At 30.9% G+C, this 14,778-nt stretch overlaps 1 protein-coding gene across 8 annotated transcripts in view; it reads left to right on the top strand.

Moving 5' to 3' along the window:
- The window catches only part of LOC118185800 (F-BAR domain only protein 2), a 115,795-nt gene that overhangs the window by 75,688 nt on the left and 25,329 nt on the right, over positions 1–14,778 (top strand). For all 8 annotated transcript variants that reach the window (XM_035355709.2, XM_085812942.1, XM_085812943.1 and 5 more), the window contains 2 exons: positions 3,910–4,073; positions 13,284–13,429. In XM_035355709.2, the coding sequence (XP_035211600.1) occupies positions 3,910–4,073; positions 13,284–13,429 (310 nt within the window). The remainder of the gene's footprint in view (positions 1–3,909; positions 4,074–13,283; positions 13,430–14,778) is intronic.

Consider the following 14,778-nt stretch of genomic DNA (forward strand, 5'->3'; position numbering starts at 1 on the left):
TTAAAAGAAATAAATTTCCTATGAAATTCTTTTAAATTAACACTTGAGTATTAATTTTTTAAGAAGGTCTACCAAATCATCTGTCTCAACATTTCCATTGCTTAACTGTTCTTCAGTTGTACTATATAACTTAGTTGCGAGAATTTGGTGAGGTATTTTTCATGTTCTGCTTATTAAAAAATGCTTCAAAGGGTAATTATACTTTTATGGGCAAATCTTCTTGGAAGTAATTCAGTTCACAAATAGCTCTAATCCAAAGGTCCTGGTAGGTTCACCGCTAATGTTAATATGCTATCTAAATTTTCAGTTCTAATTATCTTCAATTCTAAATTTAATGGAATCTTATTGAAATGGAACTTAAAACTTTTATTACACTTACACAGTTACAAATTTGAAAAAAGATTTATAGTTTCAAGGTTGATATTTCTAATTTTGTGCATTGGTACTTCTTCAACATGCAAAAGGGAAAACCCATTTTAACCCTTTCAGGACGGGCATCCCATATACGCATTCCCTAAATACGTCTCTTACAACCGGGCATACCATCCACGCATCACTAAAGCTTGCATTCATAGGACGGGTGATGCATATATACATTTTAAGCTGGAACATTTCTCTGAAGACCACTAGATTGCATCCTATGTCCATTACTTTTGAATTTAGGTTCCTGACCTTGAGTTTGATATATTCTGCCTTACTTTGGTATTTTACTCATCAGCTGTTGTGGGGGGGGTAGTAGGCAGAGGTGGGCTCTTTAAATCCCCGTGTGCTAGTGTGCTAATATAAACATTCGCGTGTCTGATTTATATCCAATTCCTTTTTTAATTATATTTTTTTCCTCTACTATGTATGGTCTTTTAGGGTTACTATGTGGAGTGAACTATTTACTAACACAGATGAGAGTGATGACTCATTTTCTAAAGAGTTAGAAAGCGATACTTCTCTCTGCTTCTGAGATTTATCACAGTCTTCATTTTAAATTTTCTTACTTTTTACTGTAAATAGTCTTTATTGTGTTGTTTTATTACTTTTAAACCTTATTGATGGATTTTTATCAATTAAAACTTGGAATCAATTAAAACCTGGAATAATTTGAATAGATTTTCCGAAAATTATTTTACAAGATAAACAATTTTTTAAGTATATTTTCATGTAAAATAAAGAAAAAAAGGTTGTTAGGTGCTAATTTTAGCATATATAAGAGCTCAAGTAATACTCTAAAATGATACAAAAAATTACAATGCTAGAAGTGAAACTTTTCATATTATGATTTTTTTTTATAAAATTAGGCTTAGCGATGCAAACCTTCTCTCCCCCCTTTCCCGGCCTGTACAGTGACTGCCTTCGATTCCCTTCCGTCCAGCACGAGCATCTTAAACAAAGCTGCGCCAGCACAAAAAGGTTAAGAGATGATGTGGGATATTTTTCCAGTCTCACCTATTGCTCTGACTTGAAATAAATAAATGCAACTGCACTGTTGGCAATTGTCAAAGTGGAACTCTTAGAACTTGCGACACATGTAGTAGCATTTTTAATAGACCACAGTACTATATTGATGAAGGTTTAAAATGAAGAAGAAAGTGTGTAAAATGTGTGTGGATTAAAATTTGTAGCAATGAATAACAAACAATGAATCAACAATTGCTGGGGAAAAAATGAATTTTAAATTAACAAAATAAATCTGCAGTTGTTAGGGAAAAACGCTATGGTTTTTGATTCAAATGACCAAAGTGTCTTCTTTTAAGAGAAACATGTATATTCATTAAAATGTTTGGAAAAGGAAGATAATGACTGCATCCTTCTTACAGAAACCTTGGAACAAAGTAAGATTCAAGAAAAAATGCAGAAAAGTATTCAGATACATTTTAAAACTTTGATAGACTTGTCTGAACTTTATTTATGACTTCTCAGGAGCAGGCGCTTGAATGAACTTGAGTGATGTTGAATGTGCAAAATTCAAACAAAAATTATCCAGTTTAAATTCTATAGAATTCAATATCGCCATAAATTTGATGCCTCACTGTGAGCTAAAATTCCTACTTCAAAACAAAAATGTGCTGGAGTTTTGTTTGTATATAAGATGAATTCAAAATTAATGCTACCGCTTTCTCAACTACATACAGTACTGTTAAAGCAAAATTCTTTGCATATGTAAGTTTCAAAGATGTATGCAGAAAATCTATATCAATGCAGAACAAGGCATTTGCCTGTGATTATCAGCTGCTGAATCTAAAATTAGAAAACTGTGCATGGGAGTACAGCCTCAGGTTCTCGTAAAATAATTCTGTTTTTTTTTTTTTTTTTTTTTTTTTTTTTTTTTTTTTTGTGTGTGTGTGTGTGTGAGTCTTAATTTGTGCCTTTATTGTATTAAAGTAGCATAAAAATAAAAATAGTATTTTACTATAATGAGTTATAAATGTATCAAATAAAAGTCAGAAACAAATATTTATTTGAACTGAATTGTGTCCAATGATTAACTTGCAGAAATTGAATTTATTGTAACGATCTTAATGGTGCTTTCACCAATAATGTAAAATATCTGTTGTAGCACAGTTTGATTTGATTCGATTCATTGAGCTTTAGAAAAACCTTTATGTATGGCTAACTTTTGACAAGATCACGCTGAGAATAAATTGAGATGTTATTGTAAACTGAAATTTTTTTAAACATAGGTTTATTTCTTAGACATTTTACAATTGTATATGGTATCCCCCCCTTTTTTTTTCATTCTGTTACTATCTATACCTTTTTAGGCCTTTGTGAGTTAAAACGTTTGGGAATTGTTAATGTAAAGGAACTTAATAAAAATATCAAACAAATTAAATTTAGCAAATGTGAAAATGTTTGAATTAATCAATATTTATATCTTGCATTAATAAGCCATCACCAGATTTATGATTTGTTTTGTATTTCTACAGCCAGAGCTAGTTATCCAAAGAGTTCATAAGAATATCTGTATTCATTAAATTTATTTGTTGGGTTTGTATAGCTCTGTTTGAAAAGATGGCTTTTACTTTAATGTGATTTAAGCATGTGTATGTGATTTAGAAATTAGTTAAATAAGCTAAATGTTTTAGCCCAAATGGGCTATTCATCTTGAAAAGCAATTTTGTGTGGTCCACTGTAAATATATGTTGTTTTTTTCATTCGAGTTTGTTGCCATTTGAAAAAAACTAAGATATTATTCTTTCATATAATGTGTTGGCTACTAATAAACAAATCAATATATACAATTCTTAATATTATTATTTTTTAATATGCTTGATTTAACATAAAATGCATTTAATTCATGATATATCTAATTAAAAATATTAAATATTTTTATTGAGTGGCACAATATATTTATTTCATTTTTTAAATAATCAGAACCTATAACATGTTTTGCTTTTTCACCTGGGCTACTTCTATTGATAATCTCTGCTAATAAACCATATTAAAATATAAAAGAGCTCTTATGAGTGATTGTTAAAATCTGAACCCTTTCAGAATTTTTTAAATTCATTTTTGTTCTTTTATTATTATTATTATTATTGTTGTTGTTGTTGTTTTGCTTTTGTTACTTGATTATACTCATATTATGATATAATATGAGCTGTTCTTTTATTATTATGCTCATCCAAGTTCCTAGAATGTTATTAGAATTTATATACTTTCCAACTAATATTTCAAGTCAATCATTTTCGTACTTTCAGTGTTTTAATTTTTCTTGAAAATAGGACATTGAAAAATTTAGATTGTGTAAAAAGTTATTGCCATATAGATACTTTTGTAAATATTAGAATTGAAAATATGGAAGGAATGGTACAGAATTAGTTAATTATATCACAGGAAAAAGCTCCTTTATTTCAATATGTTATTAACATAAATTTCAATTTTTGTTTTAAATTTTCTGTGATATTTCTATTCTAGCAAAGCTGATACAGATGTATTCAGCATCTTTAGCCCTAGTGCATCCAGTGCCTCAACACCTACTGGCCCAGTTGTGGGCGGATTTCCAAGTCCAAGTAGTATTAGTAGTATTAAGGCTCCATCTTCAGCAGAGGCTGTACAAAACACTGAATCCAAGTATTCTGGTACTTTTAATTTACTTTTATTTCAAAGATAATTATTTCGAAGACATAATTATTATTGTTCAAATGCAGTTTTTAATGTACATTGTGCAAAAAAAGGAAAGATGTGGTTCTGTATTTTCTAACAATTAAAATTATGTAGTTTAATTATATATATTTAAAAATTTATGCATACAGTAAATAAGTCCATAATCCGGGCGTCTATTATCCGGAATGATCTATAATCCGGACCTCAAAGCCACAAACTTTTTTTTGTATACTTTATGCATGCATATTGGGAGAATGTGTCTCCAGATACGTTAAAAAATGCTTGACATAATTTATGGCCAGCTACCATATTTCATGGTGAGGACGATGAAGATGATGGCCGCGGATTTGAAGGTTTTCGTACATTGCAAACTAAAGGTGAAATTTTCCAGTTATTGGATTTTGTAAAGAAATCTGGAGAAGCAGTAATAAATGAAGATGATATAACAGAAGTTTTTCATTCTGACGTCAATTAACGGACGACGAAATCTGTAGTATGGTTCTAAATCCAGAAAATATCACTTCTCATAGTGAAGAAAGTGACAGAGAGGTTATTGAGAATAAAAAAATTTCGATTGACAAGTTAGTTGGTATTCTCGACACAGCAATTACAGGACTTGAACAGTGGAACTTAACTGTTCAATACTGAACTGAACAAGAAATTATGTCTTTTTATAGAATTAAAGAGAAAGTATTAGCACAAAAAATGAAGCAACTTAAACAACTTGCATTGAAAGAAATGTTTAATAAAGTAAACAAATAAATATTAAACTTTTTTTTGTAAATTTTGATACCCTTTAGATCATAATTGCTCTTTATTTCATAAATTACGGTTTCATATTTTTAATTGTATAATTTCTGCATGCCACCTTACCAGATTTAAATTCATGATCTATAATCCAGAAAAACTCCTAATCCAAAATCGCCGAAGTTCCGACGAGTCCAGATTATGGACTTTGTACTGCATTTATGTCTTGAAATGACATGTGTAGTTATGTTTTACATTTATATACACTATGTTCAGAAAAGTCTTTATGCGGCTTTTACTTCTGCAACCATAAGACTAAGATCCTCAAAATGATGTGATATGTTTTTATTTCATACTTTGCTGGTTTGTCATTTAGCATTCTGTAGAATGCCTAGGAAATGTGTGAAATATCAATCGTTTTATACATTGCTGGCTAGTTTAATTTATTATATACAATGCCTAGGCATTCTATCGAATGCCGGATTTGAAACTTTGCCGGTAACATATACAACTGGAAACACAACTTCCCTGTAAGGCACTCTGATAGGCAAAAAAGCCAACTTCCAGGGAAAGTATTATTTTATCTATAGTAAAAGGTTGAGTTGTTCTAAGCACTTAAAATGTTGCAACTGTTAATTTTAATAAGATTCTATTAATTATAAATGTTACACATTAATAAGCTTAAAGGGATATTACTTTATGACATCAAAGGGGTAGGGTAGCAGCCCTTCAAGAAAAAAACTAAAAAGGATGACAAAATCGGATCTCGGTCAGTTTTTGACATACAGTAGACAAACATTTTGGTGTTTGATTTTATATATATATATACCTAAAGCATCTAAAGTTAAAAGTAAACTGTAGTCAAAGCAAGGAGATTCCTCAACAGTAATTTTAATTGCATCCTTGTAAAGGGGTTGAAGTTGAACATAAAATCAAAACATTTGAAAATAAAAATGATTATAGTAATACATAGACTCCAACTACTACGGAAATTCATGAAAAACTACGAGCTACGAAAAGTATGGAAAAAACTACGGATTTTACAGAAACAAAAGCAGGAGAACCAGTACGCAAAACGGAACCAACTAATTCATCTGATGATTGGCTGAATACTCGTGTTATCATATACCACGTGTTGAATGCGTTCCTAGTTTTGAAGAATTAGCCAATCGTAGATCAGTAACTCCAACCGTTAACGACTTATCAATAGTTCCACCCAATTGTCTGTCTCCCAGGTTCCTCGCTGATGCGTGTTTAGGCTGCATTCGGCTGCATTGTGTAGTTTACGGCGAGAGCTTAGCGTGTGTCTTGTGAACTGTGAATCAGGTGAAAGATTTTTAATCATAATGCTGCCTCGAACGAAGAAGCCAAAATTATCAAAGCAGAAGTTTAAAGATTCATATTCTTCAGAATTTCCATGCATTAAAGCGTCCGAAATTTCTGTGAATCGCGCACACTGCAGTGTATGCAACAAAGACTTCTCAGTTGCTCATGGCGGAAAAGATGACTGTAAACGGCATGTGTTTTCTCAAAAGCATATAGAACTTGGCACCGTAAAATCTAAAGAAATAACAAATTTCTTAATAAAAGATGATGAAACAGATCCTATAAAAGCCGAATGCTATTTTGTTCGTTTTTTAATTGAACATAATCTACCGCTTTCTGTTTCGGATCATTCCAAAGAGCTTTTCAAAGCAATGTTTCCGGATTCTGCCATAGCAAAAAAATTTAGCTGCGGTCATACCAAAACTGCTGCTATTGTGAAAACGCTTGCAGAAAATACTGTTGCTGATATTATAAAATCAGTGTGCAGTACATCATTTTCTCTAAGTACTGATGGAAGTAATGATAACAATGATAACAAACTGTACCCATTGGTTATAACATACTACAGTAAAGAAAAGGGAGTGATAATTACTTCATTGATTTCTATTTTAGAATGCACAAATAATACAGGAGAAGGTATTTTTAATTGTATAAATGAAAACTTTAAAAACAAAGGTTTAGAATGGAAAAATTGCTTATCATTTTCTTCAGATAATGCTAGTAATATGATTGGAAAGTTTAAAGGTGTAGCATCATTTATCAAAATGCATCAACCAAGTATAATCACCCGAGGTTGTCCGTGCCACCTCTTGCATATAGCTGCAAAAAAAGCTACTGAAAAATTAATTGGCTCAGAAATTGAAATGTTGATAATAGATATATATTTTTACTTGGAGAAAAGTTCGAAACGGAAGCATAGCTTCAAAGTTGCTCAACAAATTTTGGGACAGAATGCAAAATCTCATAAAATTTTGAAATATTGCAGTACGAGATGGTTGTCTCTTTTAGAATCTATAACAAGGATTTTGGAACAGTGGGAAGCTGTGATACATTTTTTTGGAGATAAACCAGATAACAGTGAGAATGAAGGAAAGAGATTGCAAAACATTAAAAAAATTTTACAGTCACCGACCACCAAATTGTACTTTTTATTTTTGAAAAATACTTTGCCTTTGTTTATAACAGTAAATATTAATTTGCAACAACAAGCTCCTTATATACATAAATTGAGAAGAGAACTTTTTGAACTTTTAATGAATTTATTTGTTAGATTCGTAAAACCATCAGTAATTTTTAAAGAAAATGAAGATGTTACTCTAACGTCTATTCCATTTCAGAAGTATAGTAAACAAAAAGAAAATGAAAATTTAGTGATTGGTGCGGAAACAAGACTATATTTAAAAAATGCCAAGTTGAATGAAAGTGAAGTGAAATCATTTTTCAATTCTGTGCGAGCTTTTTTTGTAACTGCATGTTCATATATAATTGATAAATTTCCACTGAGTGATCCATTTCTAAAACATGCTGAAGTTGCTGACATCAACTTGAGAACTGAAGTCTCATTTTCATCTGTTCTTTACTTGATGAATACTTTTCCATCCATTATTGATGAAAAATGTCTTAATCAAGTAGAAATTGAATTTTCCATGTATCAAGTAGATGATTTGAAAGAAATTGTAGATTTGCGTATTGATATAGCATGGGGAGAAATTGCCAAATTAAAAAATATGAATGGGTGTATTAAATACAAAGTATTGCCTTCTGTAATGCTTGCTGTCTTAATAATACCTCATTCAAATGCAACTTGCGAAAGAATTTTTTCTATTGTTAAAAAAAATCAGACGGAATTTCGACCAAATTTAGGTCTTAAAACTCTTGAAGCAGTTTTGATTGAAAAAATAAATATGCAGGCAAATGAAGAACTGTGTTATAAAAAAACATTCTCAAAATCAGAACTTAAGCTTGCTAAGCATGCTACATATAAATCTTTGCATTCATAAATTATGCATATTTTGTTTAATACTTATATGTATCATTCTTGGTTATTTAAATTTTATTTCCCTGTAGAAATCATATCCAGAATAAAGATATGATTTATAGCTTCTGATTTTTTCTATGATTAGTAGTGATTTGAAGTACTTTTTATTAGTGAATGCTTGAGGAGTTAAAAGAAAATTTCTAATTAAATGTGCATATAATTTACAAGGTATATTTTTAATTATTCAGTTTTATATGTATATGGATTTTAAATGTATTAAAATTGATTACAATTAATTATTAATTTAAAATTAATGAATGGTTAATTACAACATACGCTACGCGCACATTTTCAAAGTTGTAAAAATGTCGTTCGCATGTTGACTACTGACAAGGTTTGCTGAAGGTTGCAAAAATGTAAAATATATACAAGAGTCTATGGTAATACAAACTCGAAAAATAAAATTGCAAAAATGTAAAATATATACAAGATAATAAAAATATAAAAATTAATCTTCCTTTATTGAAACTTTAATTCAGAACTCATCATAAGGAAATGAGTTAAAGTTTTGTAAAAGTTGATTTAATATGCTTCGAAAACGTGTTTTGTTCTCCAGTTGAGGAATCGCTTTGCTTTTAAATTTAGATGCTTTAAGTTTATTTTACTTCAATCATGCAGCTGTAGTGCGGGATGGGTTTAAAAAATTTGCTTTTTATTTTTACCTCTTGTTAACTTTCTTTATGTATACATAAGTACATAAAGAAATATATTATAATGAGCATAAACGTTTACAAAATATAACTGTAGGACTGGAGGACAATGTAAAAAATCAGATTTCAGAATTTTTGCAAAGTAATTTTTTTAAATTTAAAACTACCAAAACGGTAATATTTATGTTATTTATAGCATTTGTATTACACAAATTTCTATTACACAATTATTAAACTAATACTTGCTAAAATAAAAGACGCATATATACTTTTATGCGTTTAAATTATACTGATATGAGTTTCTTAACACAGAAAGAATGTGCTAAAATATTTTCCTTTTTCTTAATCATGAATTCCAATAAAGCAGCCCTCTGAAGAGCATGGTGGAATTTACTAATTCCAATCAGCCAACATGAATAAAATTATATTTTTTTGCAAATACTTTTTAAGTATATCATGACTAAATTGAAGTAATTAATAATTTAACATGAAATTTGCTTAAATGTTTTACTCAAAAATAATGAAGATAACAGAGAATGTACATAATAATTACTAGAAATAAAGAAGAGCAATTACTTAAAATCCAATTCCAAAATCCCTTGGGTCCATGTTATGCCAGTTAAAGGTTAAACTATCATTAGTTTTTAAATCAAATAAAAGAATTTTGACGAAGAACTGTACCAAACCTCTAAAAATTTAAAAGATTATTATTTATTTATGTATTTATCTTTGCATATGTAAAACAATATACACAAATACAGTATTCTTTACATTTTATGTTAGTTTAAAAAAATTGTTCACTGTTATGAATTTTAAATATTTTATAATATGTTATGCCTTATAGTTTAGTATTTCAATAATGACATCATAAACAGTTAACCCAGGTGGTTTTTGTGACATTTTATTTAATTTTACATCTCATATCTACCTAATTCTTCACTTACGGGTAACATATTTTGAGATAAATATCTTATATTCACATTAGTTTCATTTTACACTGCTCTTTCATTTATTTTTGTCTCATTGATTTGAATCCATTGTTTGTTTGGGATATTTCTATTCTTTTACTCATCATGATTGCGAGGATAAGGGTTGGCTTTCCACAAAATGCATTTTTAAATCTACATCCTTGTCCTAAACTGGATCAGGCATTTTTTCATGTAATTATGATCATTATGGTTTAATAATTATGATCATTGTTGTTCAATTTTTTTAAATTTTATATATATTTTTATATTATGTTTATACATATCTCTTTGTTAGTATTTACATTTTATTATCATTTAAAACTTTTTAAATATTTCCATTCTTGTTGATACTGTTTTTTAAATTTCTTAATGAATGGTAATAAAACAACATATTTATAGACTAATAAGTAAAATAATATTCGTATGTTCTCAGTGATGTGCCTTTTATATTTACACACCTCAATTTATGTCCCAGTTTATTTCCATTCACATTAACAGAAAAATTCACTCTTGCAAAAAATTATATGCACCCAGAAGGAATTGAACCACATGGTAGTAGTACAGTGTTTGAATGAATAAACAAATGTCCAAAAACTTAGACAGGAAAGTATTTTTATTTACAAGCATCAATACAAAGAATGTGGAAATCAGTAGGTGGTAAAGCCACTCTTGGCAGCTATACAAGCCAATATTCAGTTGGGCATGGAGTCTTAAGTTGACATTGTCTCACTGTGATATATTGTGCCACAAGTGGGAGTGGAGCAACTTGTCAGCGAGTTTAGACACATTTGTATACAGCAAAGTTTGCCTGCCCAACATGTCCCAAACATGTTCAATAGGTGGTATGTCTAAAGACCTGACAAGCCAGTCAGGACATTAACATGTTGAAGACATGGTTAGTAAAGTCATACTATATGTGGCCGAACATTGTCCTACTGGAAAACAGAACCTGTACGAACCTGCTAGCATAGGCAGTATGATCGACTGCAAACTGTCATCAACATACCTGCCAGAAGTCAGTACTTCACACCACAATTAATGGTGAGTGGCTGTCCCAGCTGATCACTCCTCAGACTGTCACACTCTGTGTCCTGGCTGTGTGCTGCTCGGTAACAAATGACTTTGACTGCTCACTTCTCCGTCTTCAGACAGTCATCAGCATTGAGGAAAAAGCATGATTCACCTCTGACGATAACACTTCCCCAGTTGGACACTGCCCAGCTTGAGTGAGAGCGGCACCATGCAAGAGGACACTACTTCTGGTGGAGTGGCAGTGGCAGTTATTTTAATGGATGTCAAGATCTCAGCCCAGAATCACCTAGTCTTCAGGAAATCATGTCCCTGCAAGTTGGCAAATGCATTGAATCAATGTTAGCATATCTGTTGGTATGAGCATGACAGCTCTTCTAATTGTGAGATCATCTCATGCTTGGTGACGTCATCATGTCCCAACCCACTACATCGGCTGACTATGCTTTCACCAAGCCACTGGGTCCAACAACGGGTAATCACCATATTGCTTCGGCCAATATGCTGACCAGTTCACCTATTCAACCAACTGGCTTCTTTAAGTCCTGTGATGCGACCCCTTTCAAAAGTCTGACAGCTGTTTGTAATGCAGTTGAATATATCTTTTAAAGGCGTTTATTGTCAGCACGGTTACAAATGCTTATCACTGACTGCACCAGCCCTTTTACAAGCTGTGCACTTCAGATGCATGTTGTATCACTTCACAGTGTTGATTGATATTGTGAGTTTAATCATTTACACTACTCATCAAACTGTATTTGCATACCAAGTTTTGTAGTTGTGGCTCAATTTTTCTAGTTACTTATATATATATATATATATATTTTTTCAGCAGAGTGTATTTTATTATATGATACATCACTTCTATCATAAATATTTTTCTCCTAACTTATTAATTAATTTTTTTGTTCACAATTTTCATGTAGTCTCTTCATAAGTCTTACCTTCTGTAGGATTGTGAAGTAGTGTATGGAGATTTGAGAGGGGAAACCAGTGATGTAGCATATCTGAAACTGCTACAGGGGTGGAAATATAGTTATTAAGTGGAAGGGGACAACCAGATTGTGAATTAAAAATTAATATCACATTGAAAACTCATATCACTTCAGAATATTACTACAGGGAACAACAAGAGAAAGATAAAAATGCAGGAAGCTTGGCTTCAAGTTAAAAAAATATATATATATAATATATATTTCATCAATAAAGGAAGTTTAATGTTCGGAATCGTGAAATTATTGGGAGCAGAAATGATAATATAATGAGATCAGAAATGATGAAAAATAGGTGAAACAGACTTTGAATCTTCAGGATCCAGGCATTAATTTTGAGACGTATGTAAAGAAAGTATAATTTGTCAAAACTATACATAGTTGAGAAACTAATCAGAAACAGCTTTTTGTAAGAGTATTTATGTAGCAGAGATGAAAATGGACAACTAAGCTGACCTTCTTTTCGAAATGAAATACATTGCATGAACCGTTTGACTGCTACGCGGCGCACAAGCGCTGCATTCATTTATCTCGAAAACCGCGACATGCTGCGAGTTTCAGTGTGTCTTTGTTGCTCCTCGTGGGTTTGAACGTAGTCTGACCTTGCGCGTACTTTGCAAAACGAGTGCATTCTAAAATAACTAACTGCGTCGGTTTTCGAGACAAATGAATGCAGCGCTTTTGCTCCGCGTAGCAGTCAAACAATTAATTTCAGTGTCTGTTACCACATTTGTGAAACAGGTTTTCAAGAGCTTATTTTGGTTAATAATGCACTGCTGTATTATCAGGATCAAGTGATGCATCAGATGAAACTTGAATTTTTCTTTAGTGAAATTTAAATGTGCATTTATTATATTTGAATGCCTTTATAGAAAAGAAAAAGGGTGATAGTGGTTTGAAATAAATTCCATTTTTATGTTAAAGACATTCCTTCTGTTTTTTATGTTAACTGTTTAAAAGCTTAAAAAAAAGGAAACGAAAACTTTTTAACATTTTTTAAACACAGGTGGTATTTTAAGCAAACTGAAATTATAATGATAAAATTAAATTTGTATAATAACTTTAGTATAATAGCATTATTAAAATTCTGCAGTTAAAAATACAACATTGCATTTTAAACTAAAATTTTGACTATACATGTTTTTCATTTATGTATCATTTTTAATAGTCCTTTGAAAAATAAATTGATAATGCTTAACAGTATTTTAAATGACATAAGCTTAGGTATAACATAGCTGGCATAGCTTTTAGAGTAAGTTTAATATTGTGTTATATAAAGTAATCTATAGCTTCTATCGATTATTAGCAAGTCTGCAAAATTTCAGGCTTGAATATAAATTAAAAAAAAAAAAAAAAAAAAAGATATCAACATTTATTTTCACTTTGCTCTTGTAAATATAGAAATATATTTTACATTTTGTTCATGTTGTTTCAGTGATAGGCGAGATAGCTTCAGAGGTTGAGCCTGAAATAGTCAATAGTGAGATGCAGAAACCGCCAGCTACAAGTCGTGGTGGAACACCAACTGGCTCAATAATGCCACATGTTATTCCACGTCCCCCTTCCAGAAGAGCTTTAGAGGTATATATTAAGAAAATTGTTATTCTGTTTGTAAATTATTGCAGTGGTTATCACCCAGAGCATTATTTTCTTTTCAAGGCTCTTGCATTTTATGGCAAATCTCATTGATCATTTTCATCTAAAAAAGGCAGTTTTTTCCCTCAAGTGCTGAAAAAACTTGCCTTTTTACATTTTAGTGTAATCTTTTTCTTTAAACACATGTTTAGTTAGCTCTGTTTTCTCTTAATTCTTTGTTTTTTCTCCTCACATTTTGGAAAATAAATTATTAAAATTTAGGACCTACCCAATACAGAACAGAATGCAGCACAGTACAATCAAAAGTCGTTAATTCGGATACCCATAATCCGGACCTCAAAGCTACAAACTTTCTGCGCATGCGTCGCGTTGACGCATATGGCTGCGAATATGCGTGTGTGCGTGCGCAAAATGCATTTACGAATGCGTGTTTAATGTATAACGGACGGTATAAGCTAAGCTAAAATTATCTAATTCAATTAATATTGCAGATTGCGTTGTTCCTTAATCTTCGAATTGGATTATTATTTTTTGCAGACTGTTGGAGCAATTTTATAAAAGTAAGCTTGAACTTTCAATTATGTCAAATAGAATTTCTGATATATATTTACTAATATGTAAAGGATCTACAAAGCGAAAGTATGTTTCGAAGTCCATTAAACAAAAAGTAGAATTGCTGCAAAAAATGGATAAAGGCATATCCTTTGTTTATCTTTAACGCTGAGGCCGGCGCAGCGTGCAATAAATTGGAAGTTGATCTGTCAGCACTATCTTTATCTTCAGGGCAGATGTTTTTATTTTATTTGGCTTATAATTCCTTACTAAATTTAGTATTTCATCTCAATGTACTCCGTCTTTGATATGATTTAAGTCAAATTCCTCGTCATTATAATTCACTTCCGATAGCAAAGAAAGTGACAGAGTTATTGAAAATGAAAAAATTTCGATTGACAAATTAGTCGGTGTTCTCGACACAGCAATTATAGGACTTGAACAGTGGAACTTTGTAACTAGAAATTATGTCTATTTATAGAATTAAAGAGAACAACTTACATTGAAAGAAATGTTTAATAAAGTATACAAATAATTATTAAGCTTTTTTTTTTTTTTTTTTTGTAAATTGTGATACCCTTTAGATCATAATTGTTCTTTATTTCATAAATTACGGTTTCATATTTTTAATTTTATAATTTCTGCATGCCATCTTACCAGATTTAAACTGATGATCTATAATCTGGAAAAATTGATAATTCGGAATCGCCGAAGTCCTGACGAGTCCAGATTAACGACTTTTGACTGTATTTTGAAAACTATGGAATCCTACTGGCATCCAA

This window comes from Stegodyphus dumicola, chromosome 3 (genome assembly GCF_044657685.1).
Source record: "Stegodyphus dumicola isolate Sdum_Otavi_A_Nest chromosome 3, ASM4465768v1".
Classification (NCBI taxonomy): Eukaryota; Metazoa; Arthropoda; class Arachnida; order Araneae; family Eresidae; genus Stegodyphus; species Stegodyphus dumicola.